At 52.0% G+C, this 17,604-nt stretch overlaps 1 protein-coding gene across 1 annotated transcript; it reads left to right on the forward strand.

Annotated features, from left to right (window-relative positions):
• Positions 1 to 6,618: 6,618 nt before the first annotated feature.
• DPH7 (diphthamide biosynthesis 7) lies at positions 6,619 to 17,580 on the forward strand. The gene is made up of 9 exons (XM_054393471.1): positions 6,619 to 6,756; positions 7,251 to 7,387; positions 8,275 to 8,362; positions 9,826 to 9,920; positions 11,121 to 11,287; positions 12,231 to 12,303; positions 13,876 to 13,941; positions 14,595 to 14,767; positions 16,963 to 17,580. The coding sequence occupies exons 1-9, from the start codon at positions 6,619 to 6,621 to the stop codon at positions 17,565 to 17,567; spliced, it is 1,542 nt and encodes a 513-aa protein (XP_054249446.1). The 3' UTR covers positions 17,568 to 17,580.
• The last annotated feature ends 24 nt before the right edge of the window (positions 17,581 to 17,604 follow it).

Consider the following 17,604-nt stretch of genomic DNA (forward strand, 5'->3'; position numbering starts at 1 on the left):
AAGAATCATGTAGCAAAAGCTTTTCCTCCTGTGTGGCTAGAAGTGTCTGTGGCAGTGCCAGGGCCAGAAGGCAGGCTCTGGCCTCAGCAGTTAGTCTGGAGAACTCTGCATGGAAGTTTTATTTAAGAAAAAAAAAAAATTCCACACACACAAAAAAAAGTGCAAAGTAAAGGTTGGAATGGATCCTTGTCTACTTCTGTTCCCTTCCAGCTGCTTTCACAGGACAGACACACTGGGGGGATGGAAATGCTCAGCAGGAAGCAGTGCAGCAGAAGCTGTTGGAAATGCTCAGTAGGAAGCAGTGCAGCAGAAGCTGTTGGAAATGCTCAGTAGGAAGCAGTGCAGCAGAAGCTGTTGGAAATGCTCAGTAGGAAGCAGTGCAGCAGAAGCTGTTGGAAATGCTCAGTAGGAAGCAGTGCAGCAGAAGCTGTTGGAAATGCTCAGCAGGAAGCAGTGCAGCAGAAGCTGTTGGAAATGCTCAGCAGGAAGCAGTGCAGCAGAAGCTGTTGGAAATGCTCAGCAGGAAGCAGTGCAGCAGAAGCTGTTGGAAATGCTCAGCAGGAAGCAGTGCAGCAGAAATTGGAGCACAGTGTAGGGACCACCTGGGGTCTGTGCTGCCTTCAGAGAGGGCCTGTTGGGAGTCCATGCTTTACACAATCAGTGCTTTTAGAGCTGAATTGGCTTTCTTGTGGTGAAACTTGGTGTGTAAAGTAGTTGCAGGGGAGCTCAGGTAGTCAGCTGTGTGGATGTGGTTGCCCTGATGGCTTCTCCATAAACAGCCAATGTGCAGCTGTTTAAATGAGCTAACTTTTGGCATTTTGAGGTAGTTATTTTTTTTTATGAGATGTCATCAATCTAAGCATCGTTTTGTTTGGTTTTGTTTTTTTTCATATGGTCATGAGTAAAAATACTCCAGGGAGAGGATTTGACTTGCAGAGCACATCCCTGGGTTTATTTTCAGCCATTGTTGTGCATAGTCTGAATGCTTTTGCTTTTTCCCTTTTTACTTTACCAGTGTCAGGAATACCAGTGGTGTTTTCTGAGGACCTGAATGGATCATTTCAGTGCCAGGTGGTAGCCTTCACAGTGCTCAATGCAGAGCCTTTCTTGGAGTCTTTCACTGAAATGAGTAATTATAATTTTTTTTTTTTTTTTTTTTTTAGTACAAACCCTTGAGAATTTTTTTCCATCCCTTTACCACTTCCAGATGCAGTGTTGGGCTTGTCTGCATTCAGTTTGTTAGAAAGTTGAGCTGCTGGGGACTTACAGTTTTCTGTTTCTAATATCTGTACAGGAAGTTCTTAGTAATTACTATTTGGGAGAGGTTTTTGGCTTGAAGCATCTTTGGAATTAACAAAGAACTTGTGAAGCTCCCTGCTGGAAGTGCACATGGTGGGCACACTGGCAAGCTGCACCTCATAACTCATGGCCATACTGAAACTTTTCTTTTTAGGCTGCCTAAAATGTCCTGAAATAGGAATGAGTTGAGCATAACCTAATCAATTTTTTTCCTGAAAGTGGTGATTTTTTTAAGGAAACAGTCAATGAACTGGTTTGGATGAATAGAAAACAGGACATAAGGATTTCTTTTTTGTTATTTGAGGTAATCCAGTGAAAAGGGCAGAAATATTGGCTCTTTGCTCACCTTCTTCAATCCCTATTTTCCCTTCTTTTACCCCCAGTGTTCACCAGTCTGAGGTACAGTGGTTAAACACTTCTGCAGCCCTGAGCAGGGAAAAGCCTCAGTCCTCATGTGTGTTGTGTTGCTGCAGTGAGGACTGAGGACAAAGACTGCATGGGGCAACAGGGAGATCCCTCTTGAGCAGCAGAAAGGTGAGGCTTGAGGTCAGGAGTCTTCAGAAATAGGTGCTTAGGGCAATCCTGATCCCAGGGAAGGAGATGGGAGTAAGGGGTGAAGCAGGCAGGGAGGGAAGATAATCACTAATTGTAGGCCTCTTAGGCCATCAGCCCAATGAGAAGTGACATCCTGAGGGGGCTTGGTGAGACTGCAGAGGTTCTGCCTGCAGTCTGTAGCTTTTGAGTCCAGGCTGTCCTGCCAGAGGAGAAAAGTGGCTGCAAGGACTGTGACTCAGAAAGGTCCCGGGGACTGCAGCAGACATGTCCCCACCTGCAGAACAGTTTCTGCTCATTGCTGTGGGGAGTTGGGTGAGCCAAGGGCTGCCAGAACTGCTGTAATTTGGAGGTCTTCCCTTTGTGTAAGGTGTGTCTGGAAGGAACCAGCTACAGCTGACAGTGGCAGCTCTGCTTCATGTAACCTGTATGGCCCTTCAGAGGATGAAGCTCTCAGAATTAGCCTCCTTTCTCCCCTTAAAGCTAGCATGGATGCCCTCACATGGGCAAGGATTAGAGTACAAAGCCATGTTCTTGGAGCAGGCCTGTGCAGTACTGGTCAATCAGACAACTGTTCTGTCCTCATGGAGATACTTTCCTTCTAAGATGCTTCCAATGAGCCAACTCCTCTCTCATGGAGATACTCTGCACCTGTTTCCTGTACCTCTTGTCTTGGTTCTCTGAAGCAGAAAGTGCTCTTCATTTGTACACACCCCTGGATCACCTAAAACAAGGCCTCATGAATGAGGTTTCCTAGATAGAAACATCTGTTTGGAAGAGGAGCTGCAGAGGACTTCTGGGGAGAAATGTAGTCATGCTTGCTGGGCTATGAAGTGTATGGGGAGAGAATGAGAGCAGTGGGTTAGGAGCAGAGAGTTCTGTACCTCCATACCTCCTTTTACAGCCATCTCTAAGCTGTGAAGCCTGGCAAGCTGCTTTGAGGGTCTGCTGCTTCTTGTGGTTTGGGGAGGCAGTATGGCTGCTCAGCTAAGTGCCATGTCCTGAGCACACATGTCCTTGTGCAGCTGGTTGGGACAGCTGGGCCTGAAAAAGTTCCTGCTGGTGGCTCACACTGCTTCATCTTGAGCCACTGGGAGTGAGTGAACATCTGTCTGGTGTTAGCAAGTTCCAGGAGGACCTCATGGGCTTCCAGATGCTTTGGGAGACTCTGGAGAAAGGTTCTTGTCACAGCAAGGTGACAAATCCACACAGGTGGCAAATCTAGCTCATGCCAGGAATCTGCAGTGTTCCTGATGGTGGCCATAAGAGGGGTGCACACACCATGCAAACACACCATGATGCTTTCACTCCAGGTAGTCTCCTTCATGTCAAAGCAGAGTGGTGGCACCAATCCCAAACATCCAAAAGTCAGTTCAGACTGATAAAGCCATCAAACAGGAACACCAAATCTGGCCTGCAATGCAGGGCTCAGCATTCACCTTTGGGTAGTGGAGCCTCTAAGGGTTGTACTTGAAAATCTTCCTGTTTCTTTGTTCCTTTTTACCTTCTCCAGTTTCATTTTAAAAGGAGAGTGAAAAGACTCAGATGCTTGGAGGTAGCATGGAGACAGTTTAAGACAAGACACTGGGTGGTAAATGTGCTGCTGGCCCTGTCAGAACAGAGGACAAAAGCAGGTTGGTGTCATTAAACAGCAGCATGGGGGATGCTCACTGAGAAAGAAGAGATCCTTCATAAACAACTTGTGTCCAAATCTAGAAGATGGAAAGGATGAAGTTTGGCAGGAGAAATGTGGAAACAAAAACCCTAACCCCAAAATAATGCAAAGGAAAATGGAATATGAACAACATTTGAGTCATAAAACCTGCACAGTTCAGAAAGCACAAGGAGCAGGGAGAATTCCAGTCAGTGGATGTCCAGTTCTGGGACCCCCAGCACTAAAAGGACACGGAACTATTGGAGCAGGTCCAGAGGAGGCTACTAAGATGATCAGAGGGCTGGAGAACCTCCCCTGTGGGGACAGGCTGGGAGAGTTGGGGCTGTTGAGCCTGGAGAAGAGAAGGCTCCAGGGAGACCTTAAAGCAACCTTCCAGTACCTGAAGGGGCTCCAGGAGAGCTGGGGAGGGACTTTGGACAAGGGGTGGGAGTGCCAGGATGAGGGACAATGGCTTTGAGCTGGGAGAGGGGAGGTTGAGACTGGAGATGAGGAAGAAATTCTTGAGAGTGAGGCTGGGGAGACACTGGCACAGGTTGCCCAGGGAGGCTGTGGCTGTCCCCTCCCTGGAGGTGTTTGAGGCCAGGCTGGATGAGGCCTTGAGCAAGCTGGGCTGGTGGGAGGTGTCCCTGCCCATGGCAGGGGCTTGATGAGCTTTGAGGTCCCTTCCAGCCCAAACCATTCTATGAATCTATGTGTTGCACAGTAAAGGGAATATCTGACCTGAAGATGAAGTCCCAGCAGGAGAAAACCCAAGTGGATTCTTTGCACATGAGTGGGATGTGAGAGAGCTGGGGGAGCCCAGGCAGGAATCCTTCCAGATGGAGACCTCAACAGGGAGTCTGTTGAGAGCAGGAGAGCTTTTAGGAGAGAGTCAAGTTGAGCTGAAATGAGCAGTACCAGGTTGCCAGGACCAGACAGTGCCACCCATGGGCTCCAAGGGAGCTCAAAGATGAATAAGCTGAGCTACCAGCTGGCATGATAACCTCTCCCTTGGTACCCACCACAAATGTGAGAGCAGCTCCTGACGTGAGTTTCATGTGGCATCTGCAGCCACGTCAACATAACAGTTGCACTTAGCAACTTCTGAAGTGCTTTGATGGAGCATCAGTGGCTGAATGTTGTAGAGGAGTCAGTACAGGGTTAGATACATAGAATCAACCACATTGGAAAAGACCTCTGAGATCATCAAGCCCAACCTATCACCAACACCATCTCATCAACTAAACCATGGCACCAAGTGCCTCACCCAGTCTGGTTTTAAACACTTCCAGGGATGGTGACTCCATCACCTCCCTGGGCAGCACATCCCAATGGCCAATCTCTCTTTCTGGGAAGAATTTCTTCCTACCATTCAGCCCAAATCTCCCCTGGCACAGCTTGAGACTGTGTCCTCTCCTGTCACTGGGTACTTGGGAGAAGAGACCAACCCCCACCTGGCTATAACCTCCTTTCAGGGAGTTGTAGAGAGTGGGGAATTAGAGTTCTGGGGAGCTGAAGAGTTCTGGGGAGCTGTGCTTCAGATCTTTATTGAAATTGTTTTAATGGCGTCACCAAGCAGAGGATCAAGGGGATTTGGTTGGCACAGTCCATTTGGCACTCCAACCTGACTCCATCGTGATTTTGCTCAAGACATGTAATGAAAAAAGGGAAAAGAGGGATTGTCACCATGTGGACAAACAACTGTTTCAAAGACAGGAAAGGAAGAGTTAAAGGGTTTGCTGGTGGAGGGAAGTCAACAGTTGGATGCCAAATATAGTGAAAGATAATTGAGGAAAAGTAATGAAGCAGGAAGGTGATGACATCCACTGGTGACATAATTCATTTTAACACTAATAATGATATAATAAAGGCTGAGTGAAGAATTGCAGGAGGTTCTTATGAGACAGACAATAAATGTGGTGTTAGCTTATGGGAAGACATCAAAAGATGAGCCCTTGGCTGACTATTTTCACTAAGCAATGAGTCCTTTGGGTTGTGAAACAGTCATGCAGAAATTTTTGCTTGGGAAACAAGCAAAGAAGGCTCAAGGAAAGGACAGTAGAGACCAGCAACATGGCATCAGCTGGCTGTGAGCTGCATCCTGAGTCTGCAGATCTCACCCTCCATATCAGAAAGGGGGAAGGCTCAGGGCAGGAAACAGGATCCCTCCGTGGTCTGGAACAGCTTCTGCAAAGGCACAGCTATGTGTGTCACAGAATGGCGAGGGTTGGAAGGGACCTCTGGGGCTCATCCAGTCCAAGCCCTTGCTAAAGCATGGCACCCACAGCAGCTTGCCCAGGAGCACGAATGCCAGGGGGGGTTGGAAGCTCTCCACACAGTGAGACTCCACAACCTCTCTGGGCAGCCTGCTCCAGGGCTCCAGCACCCTCACACCAAACAACTTTCTCCTCCTGTTCAGATGGAACCTCCTGGGTTCGAGTTTGTGCCCAGTGCCCCTTGGCCTGTCTCTACCACTGAGAGGAGTCTGGCCTCAGCCTCTTGCCCCCCACCCTTTAGCTGTTGCTGAACATCGATCAGATCCCCTTTGGGCTGCTCTTCTCCAGGCTCAACAGCCCCAGGGCTCTCAACCTTTGCTCCTCAGAGGTCTCTGCTCTGGAAAATAGAGGAGTTACAAGGATCTGAGGAATGTCTTTAGAAGTGGCAGAGGGCATATGCCACAGGAACACCGATGCTGGTTTCTCTCTAAGGAGCAGCACCCTGGCACCTATCCGAGGTCTGAGCTGCAGGCTCCTTTCCGCAGCGTGCGGTGGGTGCTGTTGGGCTGCGATTAAACAGCGAGTTCATGGCAGGCTCCCTGGCCCTAGGGCGGGTTAAGGATGGAGCTCGGCATGGCGCCGAACCTCTGCTGCCCACAAGCCCGGTCAGGGCCACCGGGCAGCTCCTCCTCAGCTGGGTCCTGCTGTGCGGCCCGGGCGGGGGCAGCAGTGGCAGCGGAGCTCCCGGCAGCCCGAGCCGAGCCGAGCCGAGCCGAGCCGAGCCGGGCCCGCCCTGCGCCGCCCCTGACCGGGAAGCAGACGGGCGGCGGTTCCGCTGCGCGGCGGCGTCCGCGGAGCCCCTCCCGGAGCCGCCCCGCAGCATGAGCCCGCCCTGAGATGGCGGCGCCGTGCCGGACGCGGACGCTGCAGGTGGTGGACACGGAGTTCAGCGCCGACGCGGTGGAGTGGTGCCCGGTGGAGGGCTGGCACAGCATCCTGGCCTGCGGCACCTACCACCTCCGCCCGCCCGCCGCGGTGAGCCTGCCCGTCCGGCACCGCACCGGGGCTCGGTTTCGCACCGGCCGGGCTCGGCGAGGCTTTCTCGTCCTTCGGGGGCCGCCTCAGCCCGGCCAGGAGTGCCCTCGGCCACACCCGGGGGTGGTTTCTCGCCCTTCGGAGGCTGTCTCAGCCGGGCCAGGAGTGCCCTCGGCCACCTCGGCCCGTCCCGGGGGTGCTTTCCCACCCTTCCCGGGCCGCCTCAGCCCCGGGGCCGGCCCTGGCAGTGGGGCTGCGCCTTGTGCCTTGGGGTTGCCTTGAGGTGGCCGCGGCGTGTGGGGCTGGGTGGACCCTGCGGGTGAGCCTGGCTGGCTCTGAGGGGTCTGTGGCAGCTTTAATCCCTCAAGGGAGGGACTTGACCGGTCCCTGCTGTGCTGCTGCCGGCTACTGCTGGCAAGATCTCTGGTGGGGAGGGGTGTGAGGAGGCAGAAATGTTGCTAACCCTCCTCTTTTCTTTACCGTTTTTGCTGTAGAGTGACTCCCGAGGAAGCAGTGGTGCCTGTGACCGGACTGGGCGCCTCTACCTCTATCACTACAACGAGGAGCAGCCTTACATCCCGCTGACTGAAATCCAGAGGATTGACACTGCTGCCATCCTGGACATCAAATGGTAACGCTGGGCTCGGGAGGTTTGGAGCCCACAGAAGCCTGGTCTGCTGTTCTGGGGGTCGTTGTTGGCTGTCGGTGTAGCAGCAAGAGTGATACTGACTGTGTGTGTCTGGCTTCTTGGAGGGAGATCACAGAATAGTTTGGGTTGGAGGGGACCTTAAAGGTCATCCAGTTCAAATCCCCCTGCCATGGGCAGGGACACCTCCCACCAGCCCAGGCTGCTCAAGGCCTGAGCACCTCCAGGGAGAGGGCTGCCACAACCTCCCTGGGCAACCTGTTCCAGTGTCTCCCCACCCCCACTGCAAAGAATTTCTTCCTCATCTCCAGTCTCAATTTCCCCTCCTTCATCTTAAAGCTTTTGTCCCTTGTCCTGGCACTCCCAGCCCTTGTCAAAAGTCCCTCTCCTGTAGCCCCTTCAGGTACTGGAAGGTTGCTCTAAGGTCTCCCTGGAGGTTGAACAACCCCAGCTCTCCCACTTTGTCCCCACAGGGGAGGTTCTCCAGCCTCTGATCATCTTCATGGCCCCCAACAGTTCCATGTCCTCCTTGTGCTGAGGGCACCAGAACTGGATGCAGTAGTCCCCTGCTGTGTCCATATTCCCCAGTGCATGAAGGCTGTGCTCATTTCTCCTGTGGTTTCCTGGTTATTTAGGAGTAGTAGGTCCATAACTGTGGCCCTCATTTATTTTATAACGTACAGTAGCTGCCCCCTATATATAGTCCCCTCCATGTAGGTTTGTGGCTACTTGAGGAGCCTTAGATTTTCTTCATGAGATTTTTTTCTGGTCAAGTGCCTTGTGTGTCTTGCAGTAGAAGTTATGACTTGGCTCTCCTCCTTAATCAGAAGAAAGATAAGACATTCAGGACCTGTTTAACTTGCTTTTTTTAGGTGCCACATTCCTGTTGCAGAACATCCCATGGTTGGCATTGCAAACTCGACAGGTGCTGTGGAGTTTTGCCATCTGACTGGAAGTGAGGTAAGTGGCTGTGACACCCACTGCTGCTTGAAGCTGTCTTTAGCCCAGATTTAAGACAGCAGCGTTCAGAGACATGTAGGAAAGCAGTAGGAACTAATTTCCATGTTTTCTGCAGTGTGCTTAGCTTTTTAAATACTTATTTTGTCATTTAAATACCTCTTTTGGTCTGGGCAGCCTGACTTAGTTGGAGGTGTCCCTGCTGACTGCAGGGGAATTCGACAAGTTGAGCTTTGAGGATCCATTCCAACCCAATGCATTCTGTGGTTCTGATAATATTTCTCTTAAATCCCACAAGTTTGTTATGGCACCAAATTTGTTATTTGTCTGGGCTCTACCCACCTGCAGAGTGTGGGAAGTGAGAGGTGTGAGGGGGCCAGTGTGGAAACCCTGGAAACTAGCACTTAAGAATAGCTATGGGTGCACTGGATAAACACAGCAGAAGGTGCAAAGTGGTTAAAAACAGGGAAGAATTTTGGAGAGGGGCTTCTCTTGGTTGGTGAGAGGAGGGAATAATCAAGAGAACCATTCTCACAGTGGAGAAAGTGGAAGCCAGCCTGTAAGGGACTTCAACAGCCAGGTCATCACTTCTGTACTTCACTCACTGAGAGGAAGCCAAGTCTAAGGGTGATGTGGTGGGAGATAAGTAGCAGAAGAGAGGGGATTCTGTGTGTGAATGTTTGTCCTTCAGCTGGTACCAAGTGACTGTAGGTTTCTGTGGGATGTTTCATCTCTTCCATACTGTGGGACCCTGATATGCTCATCAGCCTGGAGAACACCTACTGCTTACACCCACAGCACTGGTGGTGTTAGTAGCTGCTGGCACAGAATCATAGAATGGCTGCTAATAGGTCTCCCCAGAGCCTCCTCCTCTCCAGGCTGAACACCCCCAGCTCCCTCAGCCTGTCCTCATGGCAGAGCTGCTCCAACCCCCTGAGCATTTTTGTGGCCCTCCTCTGGACACTCTCCATCAGGTCCATGTCCTTCCTGTATTGAGGGCTCCAGACCTGTACACAGCACTCCAGGGGAGGTCTCCCCAGAGCAGAGCAAAGTGGCAGAATCAGCTCTCTGGATCTCTGGCAATGTTGCTTTGGATGCAGCCCAGGAGGAGATTTGCCTTCTGTGCTGCAAGCTCACACTGCCTGCTCCTGTCCAGCTTCTCACCCATCAGCACCCCCAAGTCCTTTTCCTCAGGGCTGCTTTCTATCACTTCCCTCACTCTGTATTGACAGTGAGGATTGTTCCAGCCCAGGTGCAGAACCCTGCCCTTGCTCTTGTTGAACCTCATGAGGTTCACCTGGGCACCACCTCTCCAGCCTGTCCATGGATGCCAGCCTCTGGATGCCATCCTGTCTCTCTGGCATATCAACACCACCACACAGCTTGGTGTCATCTGCACACTTGCTGGTGGTGCAAACTTGCAAACTGCCTTCCCAGTCTTAACCCATTCCTTTTCTTTCCAGTAGAAGAACAGCTGCATGTTGGAGCCGTGCTTCAGGGTCGATCTCGGTGCACAGCGTCTGGCCTTGTCTTTGGACTGGTCCACAGGACGAGAGCAATGGTGAGGACAGGAGATAAGGGCTGGTGTTGGAGGCCATGGTGGATGTGACAGCTCTCAGCCACAGGCTGAGGACTTAATGATGAACCTTTGGTGGCTTTTTGTCAAGTAGCTTAAGACTTTCTTGGTCTCAGCTGCACCTTCTCCAGAGCAAGGGTAACAAAGGAAGGGGAAGGCATAGCACAGCCAGTGTAAGAGACTAAACCAGCAACAGATGGGAGGTTGTGCTGTGGTGAGTTGGCAACAGGTGAGTCAGGGACACATCTTCTGTTGCCTTTGCTAAAGGGAAAGACCAGAATGGGATGCAGATGTAGCCACTGGCTCCAGCTGCTCTTAGAGTGGCTGAAGTGTTTGTGTGAAGTGTGTTTAAGAACTGCTACAGCAGCTCAGGGAGGGAGCTTAAAGATCGCTTAGAGAGAAATGGGAGAGAATTGGTTTGAAAGTGGCTCCTTCCTTTCTCTGAGGTCTCCTCTCAGCCTCCTGCTCTCCAGACCAGAAGAGGAAAGAGACTCTGGGAGGCCCTTGTCAGCCTGACTTGGAGGAAAACAAAATCCCTCTTCATGTGTAATAGCAAACATGGGACAGGGCATGTTCTGCATCAAGCAGAAAGGAAGACCCAAGGATGGTTTTCTTCCTCTCATGTGAGCATGAGGGTGCACTCCCCCTGTGAGATCAGGGAGTGGGGATGGTTGGTCTAGCTGATTTTAAGATGGGATGGGCTAGAGCTGGGAAGAACAGAATAAATATGGAAATTCCCTCACAGATCCATAGAACAGTTTGGGTTGGAAGGGACCTTAAAGCTCATCCAGTTCCAACCCCCTGCCATGGGCATGGACACCTCCCACCAGCCCAGGTTGCTCAAGACCTTCAGGGAGAGGGCAGCCATAGCCTCCCTGGGCAACCTGTTCCAGTATCTCCCCACCCTCACTGGGAAGAATTTCTTCCTCATCTCAGTCTCCCCTCTTCCAGCTCAAAGCCATTGTTCCTCGTCCTGCCACTCCAAGGCCTTGCAAAAGTCCCTCCCTGGCTTTCATGTTCTTTTCTCCCTGCACAGCCTGTTCCTGTCAGTGTTCTGTTGGATCAGACACTCCTGGTGTTACCTTATGCTGTCTGTCTGCTCTTTGGCTGCTGTTTGTGACTCTAACAGCTGCTCAGGACACAAGGTTCAGTCATTCCTGATGTTTTCTCTGTGTTGTGCTGCAGTGGCTGTCCCTTGAGAGTGATCAGCAGTGATTCAGAGGGGAAGCTCAATCTTTTCTCCATAGATGAATCTGCTCCTTCTGTGCATGTCCTGAGCCAGTGGGAAGCTCACAAATTCGAGGCCTGGATTGCTGCTTTTAATTACTGGGACACTGACATTGTGTATTCAGGTCTGTAAGGGCTGGGAATCCCATCCAGGGGTGTTGAGGAGGGGGCATCTTCTTTAGGGATGTGCATTCCTTGGGATTTTGTTTTTCAGGGTTGAGTAGGCTGCTTGCATCACACCTCCTTCTAGGAGCTGGGGTCTCTGCTGTGGGTAAAAGGTTTCTTGATTGTGGGGAGTGGATGGAGTTAGTTAGGAGAAGCTGTGGCTTTTAAACTCTACTTTGGCTGTTGGTAAAAAAAAGATGTTAATCCCTTGTGGTATGCAAAAGAGAGCAGAGAGCTTCTGCAGTCCAGGCTTTTTCTCTTCTCATTTGTTTTTTTTTGCTCAGCAGTAAGGATGTTGTTAATGAATGGCTCCTCTGTGAGCCTCAGATGCTGTCTGGTAGGCACAGACTGCATTGGTTTGGGAGGGACCCTCAGAGGTCATCCTGTCCAACCCCCTGCAGGCAGCAGGGACACTTCCAACTACAACAGGCTGCACAGGGCCACAGTAAGTTTGACCTTGAATGTCTTCAGGGACAGGGCCTCTACCACCTCCCTGGGCAACCTGTCCCAGGATTTCACCACCCTCACTGTGCTGAACTTCCTCCTGATGTCCAACCTGACTCTGCCCTGCTCCACTTTCAAACCACTGCCCGTCACCCTATCCCCACAGCCCCTTCTGAACAGTCCCTCCCCAGCCTGCCTGGAGGTCCCCTTCAGATATTGAAATGCAGCTCTAAGGTCTCCCTGGAGCCCTCTCTTCTCCAGGCTGAACAGCCCCAGTGCTCCCAGCCTGTCCAGTTCATTCAGCATGTCCTGTGAGATCCTGCAGCTGGTAAATATTTAGTAGCTCTGGGTAGTTTAGTTTGTTTCTGTGCAGTTGCTGTGAGGCACTTGCATTGCCTTAGTGCCCTGTGCTGGCCAGTGGGATGGTGCTAAGGGTGACCAGGATTTGTCTTTGTGCAGGAGGAGATGACAGCCTGCTAAAGGGCTGGGACACCAGGTGCAGTCCAGAGGCTCCAGTCTTCACCAGCAGGAGGTAAGCAAGGCAGGTCTGCAGCTCTCACCTGTGAACACAGGGTGCTGCTGTGCCCCTTCCCAGCCCATGCAACTCAGAGACATGCAGTGGCAGTGGAGTCCTGTTCCTGCCTCCCCTGGGAAATGGAGGCATCTATTAGATGTTTTTCTGAGGACAATTTCAGGTTGAAACTTTCTTCTTTGTGTCCTTCAACATAATAAACCAGCAGCTTGCTTCCACCTCATGAGGGTCAATAAGGACAAAGTCCTGCATCTGGGGAGGAATAACTCCAGGCACCAGTACAGACCAGAAGTTGTCCTGCTGCAAAACAGCTCCACGGAGAAAGCCCTTGGAGTGCTGGTGGGCAGCAGGTTCTGCATGGGACAGCAATGTGCCCTTGTGGCCAAGAGAGCCAATGGGATCCTGGGGTGCAGCAAGAAAGGTGTCCAGCAGGGCTAGGGAGCTTCCCCTCCCCCTCTACTCTGCCCCAGTGAGACCACACCTGCAGTTTTGGGCTCCCCAGTTCAGGAGAGACAGAGACCTGCTGGCGAGAGTCCAACAGAGAGCTGTGAGGATGATGAAGGGATTGGAACATCTCTCCTGTGAGGAAAGGATGAGATCTCTGGGGGTGTTTAGTCTGGAGAATAGAAGGCTGAGAGGGGATCTGATCGATGTCTGTAAATATCTGAGGGGTGGCTGTCAAGGTGAAGGTGCCAGGCTCTGCTCAGTGGTGCCCACTGATAGGACAAGGGACAATGGGTATGAGCTGGAACCCAAGAAGTTCCACCTCAACATGAGGGGAAACTTCCTTGGTGTGAGGGTGCTGGAGGCCTGGAGCAGGCTGCCCAGAGAGGTTGTGGAGTCTCCTTCTCTGGAGACTTTCAAGACCTGCCTGGCTGTGTTCCTGTGTAACCTGCCCTGGCTGACCCTGCTCTGGCAGGGGGTTGGACTGGATGATCTCTGGAGGGGCCTTCCAGCCCCTAACATTCTGTGATTCTATGAAGGTGCTGCTTGCTCCTTTCTAACAGAAGGATGCTGAATTCCACTTTTATTTGAGGAATTTCTCTGTATATGAAATTTAGTTACCTTATTATGTCTCATTTTCTTCTCCACTCCTGCCTCATTTGAAGCAAGCTCATTTGTCTGGTGTCATAACCTATCTTTTAGATTAAACCAATATTCACAGCTCTCTAGTGAAATTTTATCTGTAACTGTAAAATCCACTGGGGATTATTACTATGGAAATGTTAATGCTGGGAGTAGAGTCTTGTGGGAATGGAGCTGTTGTGCTGGAATTCTCACAGGCCCTGAGCACCAGTCTGTGGTACAAATACTACCAGGAAATACTGGTGGTGAGGGGCTCTGTGAGGAGAAGTTTTGATCTGGAAAGGCTGTTGGGTTCTGCAGGTGATGCTCTCTGCCTCTCTGAGTTCACTTTGACTTCACCTGGTTGTCTCTTCCTGACACACTTTGATGTGGACCTTACCTGGAGTCTCCACATCTTATGTGGACCCCCAAATCTTGAAAGGAAGAATCCCTCCTGAAATCCCACTCTGCTGTCTCATCCCTCTGCTCCCTGTTGCTCTTCTGCAGACACTCCATGGGTGTGTGCAGCATTCAGTGCAGTCCCCACCGGGAGAATCTTCTGGCTACTGGCAGGTAAATCCCTTCTTACTGCTTGAATATTGGGGTCAGGTTTGGGCCCCTCACTCCAAGAAGGACATTGAGGGGCTGGAGTGGGTCCAGGAAAAGGCAGCCAAGCTGGGGAAGGGTGTGGAGAACAGGGCTGGGGAGGAGTAGCTTGAGGAAATTGAGGTTGTTCAGTCTGGAGAAGAGGAGGCTGAGGAGAGACCTTCTGACTCTCTACAACTCCCTGAAGGGAGGCTGGAGCCAAGTGGGGATTGGTCTCCCAAGTAACAACCAATAAGCCAAGAGGATATGGCCTCAAGTTGTACCAGGGGAAGTTTAGGTTGGACATTAGAAACAATTTCCTCCCCAAAAGGCTTCCCAGGGCAGTAGTGAAGTCCCCATCCCTGGAGGGGTTTCAGAGCTGTGTAGATGTGGTGCTGAGGGCCATGGGTTAGTGGTGACCTGGCAGTGCTGGGGTAATGGTTGGCCTTGATGACCTGAGAGGTCTCTTCCAACCAAACTGATTCCACAGCCTCTTCTGGTACTTCAGACATGCTGCTGCTGCAGGTGTGGTGTCTGCAGACATCACCTGTGGGGAAAGCAAGGCCCCACTCCCTGCCTGTGCTCTGCCCTTGTCACACTGCATCAGCCTCTCTGCCTGTTTCTTTGTGCTGTGTCTCCAGCTATGACGAGCACGTGCTGCTGTGGGACACCAGGAACATGAAGCAGCCCCTGGCAGACACCCACGTTGAAGGAGGAGTGTGGAGGCTGAAGTGGCACCCGAGCTGTGATTTTGTGCTGCTGGCAGCCTGCATGCAGAGTGGCTTCAAAATCCTCGACTGCCGTGGCAGCATGGGTGAGTGCTGGGTGGGACAGGTGCTCTTGGGCTGCTCTGCTGCCTCCAGGTTAACTGCAGGAGCTCCAGCTCTGAGCTTGTTGGAAGGATCTAGATGTTGGTACCAGATTTTTATTCCAACTGGAGGTGACTCTCAGCTCTCCCTGTGGGCCTGGTGGGCTGTGCAGAGGCACTGTCATGAGTCACCTCTCCTAATTCCTTTTCTGGAGGAAAGTCTGTTTGTCTTGCTGTGAGGACATTCCCTGGCAATGTGACCATATTGGTTTGTCTTCATCTTGGTGGTTCAGAGAGGTTCTTCTGAATGTCAGGTGGTGCTTTGCTGCCAGCAGGAGTTAGTCAGTGACCTGCTGGTGCCTTGGCTGTTTCCTCCAAGGCTCTGCAGCCTGGTTAACCCAGAACACGAAGAAGCTGTTTGCATTTACATCACAAAGACTGACAGGAAATGGAGGCCTTCCTGGAGTTCTCCAAGCCCTGGGCAGATCCACACCATGCAGAGTGTGGATAACATTTCTGCTGAGTAGGGAAGGGAGGAACTCAATGCCCAGCTGGTGTCAGAGTCCAGTGCTAAAGCTGATGTGAGGAACTCATCTGCAGTTTGTGACTAACCAGAGGCTGGTCTGGCAACCCCACCAGCTGTGTTGTGGCTCAGTGGGGATCACTCCCTGCTCTCTCCTGTCCTTGTGGCTCAGTGGGGATCACTCCCTGCTCTCTCCTGTCTTTGTGGCTCAGTGGGGATCACTCCCTGCTCTCTCCTGTCCTTGTGGCTCAGTGGGGATCACTCCCTGCTCTCTCCTGTCCTTGTGGCTCAGTGGGGATCACTCCCTGCTCTCTCCTGTCCTTGTGGCTCAGTGGGGATCACTCCCTGCTCTCTCCTGTCTTTGTGGCTCAGTGGGGATCACTCCCTGCTCTCTCCTGTCCTAGTGGCTCAGTGGGGATTGCTCCCTGCTGTCCCTTGTCCTTGTTTCTCAGTGGGGATCACTCTCTGCTCTCTCCTGTCCTAGTGGCTCAGTGGGGATTGCTCCCTGCTGTCCCTTGTCCTTGTTTCTCAGTGGGGATCACTCCCTGCCCTCCTTGTCTTTCTTGAGCCTTTTTAGGTGTTTTGAGTAATGAGGCTCTTCAAGCTCATGCCCATTGTTAATCCTTCTTCTCCTGCCTGCTCACTGAACTGGGAAGGATCAAGGCTAATGAGAGGTAGCTGAAAAATTGTCAGAAGCAGAACCTTGTTCCTCCTGGAAGGCTAAACACGGCTGAGAAGAGGGCAAGAACCAGAGAACTCTTCCTGCAGGACAGAGCCAATGCTAGAACAGCCTCTGAGCAGCCTGTAGCAAACTGTTTCACAACTCATTTCTGCTTGTTTCATTGTTAGATCCAATTAGGGCCCTGGCCAGGCTGGATCAGTGGCCTGAAGTCACTTGTATGAGGTTCAGCAAGGCCAAGTCCTGGGTCCTGCACTTGGGTCACAACAACCCCATGAACACTCCAGGCTTGGGGCAGAGTGGCTGGAAACTGCCTAGCAGAGAAAAAGGACCTGGGGGTGCTGGTTGACAGTGGCTAAAGATGAGCCAGGGGGTGCCCAGGTGGCCAAGAAGGCCACCAGCAGCCTGGCCTGGGTCAACAATTGTGCAGCCAGCAGGAGTAGGGCAGGGATTGATCCCCTGGACTCAGCACTGGGGAGGCCACACCTTGAGTACTGGAGTCAGTTTTGGGGCCCTCACTATAGCAAAGACATTTTGGTGCTGGAGCAGGTTCAGAGAAGGGCAACAAAGCTGGGGAAGGGTCTGGAGATACAGGGTTGGGGAGGAGCAGCTGAGGGAGCTGGGGGTATTTAGTGTGGAGGAGGCTGAGGGGAGACCTTATTGCTCTCTACAGCTCCCTGAAGAGAGGTGAGGTGGAAGTTGGTCTCTTCTCCCTAGTCTCAGGTGACAGAAGCAGGGGAAATGGCCTGAAACTGTACCAAGGGGAGGGTTAGGTTGGAGATGAGGAAAAATTTGTTTGCTGCAAGAGTGGTCAGGGATTGGAAGAGGCTGCCCAGGGGGATGGTGGAGTCCCCATCCCTGGAGGTGTTCAAGAAACTTGGGGCCACGGTTTTGTGGCCATGGTGGTGGTGGTCTGAGGGTTGGACTGGATGATCTCAGAGGCCTTTTCCAACCCAAACCATTCCATGGTTCTCTGATGATTGTTTTTATGTTTTCAAGCGGAGAACACGGAGGAATGCATCATCCTCTCATCCTATGTCCTGCACAATTCCCTGGCCTATGGGGCTGACTGGTCAAGGCTGTGTCCAAGGGATTCCTTGACTGCCACCCAGGAGGCTGCTGCTCCATGCCACTATTCAGAGGAGCCTGGGGGAAGATTGGAGGAAGCAGATGAGAGACTGAATTTGCAAGTCCGAAACCTGAAGATAATTTATGAATCTCCTACAGCTACTTTTGATGTAATCTTGGATGAGGAGAGTGAAAGCCCTGCCTTGCCCCTCCAAGCAGAGAGGGGGCCCAAGGTGTCTGGGGATGCTGATGTAAAGGGGAGCTGTGGTCTGGCTGGGGGTCCTGGCCAAGGGGGAGACCCCAGCTCAGCCAGTGGGTCTGAGTCAGGAGCTGAGAGACCCAACGGGCTGGGCCCAGGCCGGAGCAGGGACGCAGCCAGGGCTTTAGACAGCCCGAGGGAAATGAGCATTGTGGCCACTTGCTCTTTCTATGACAATATCCTGCATGTCTGGAAGTGGGAGATGAGCCTGGGGACCCCTTCAGAGACACCAGGTGCTGGATCTCCCTCTGAAAGAACAGCTGCAGATTTGCATTGACCGGTCCAGGGGAGAGGGGCCAGGATCATCCTGTGGG

This window comes from Indicator indicator, chromosome 28, assembly GCF_027791375.1.
Source record: "Indicator indicator isolate 239-I01 chromosome 28, UM_Iind_1.1, whole genome shotgun sequence".
NCBI classification, from domain to species: Eukaryota; Metazoa; Chordata; class Aves; order Piciformes; family Indicatoridae; genus Indicator; species Indicator indicator.

What these genes read in the sequence shown, in the direction of transcription:
- DPH7 (XM_054393471.1), top strand. Translation starts at nt 6,619, where the DNA reads ATGGCGGCGCCGTGCCGGACGCGGACGCTGCAGGTGGTGGACACGGAG. An exon ending in ACCTCCGCCCGCCCGCCGCG is followed by an intron (nt 6,757 to 7,250) that starts GTGAGCCTGCCC and finishes TTTTTGCTGTAG; the next exon opens with AGTGACTCCCGAGGAAGCAG. An exon ending in CCAGTCTTCACCAGCAGGAG is followed by an intron (nt 12,304 to 13,875) that starts GTAAGCAAGGCA and finishes GCTCTTCTGCAG; the next exon opens with ACACTCCATGGGTGTGTGCA.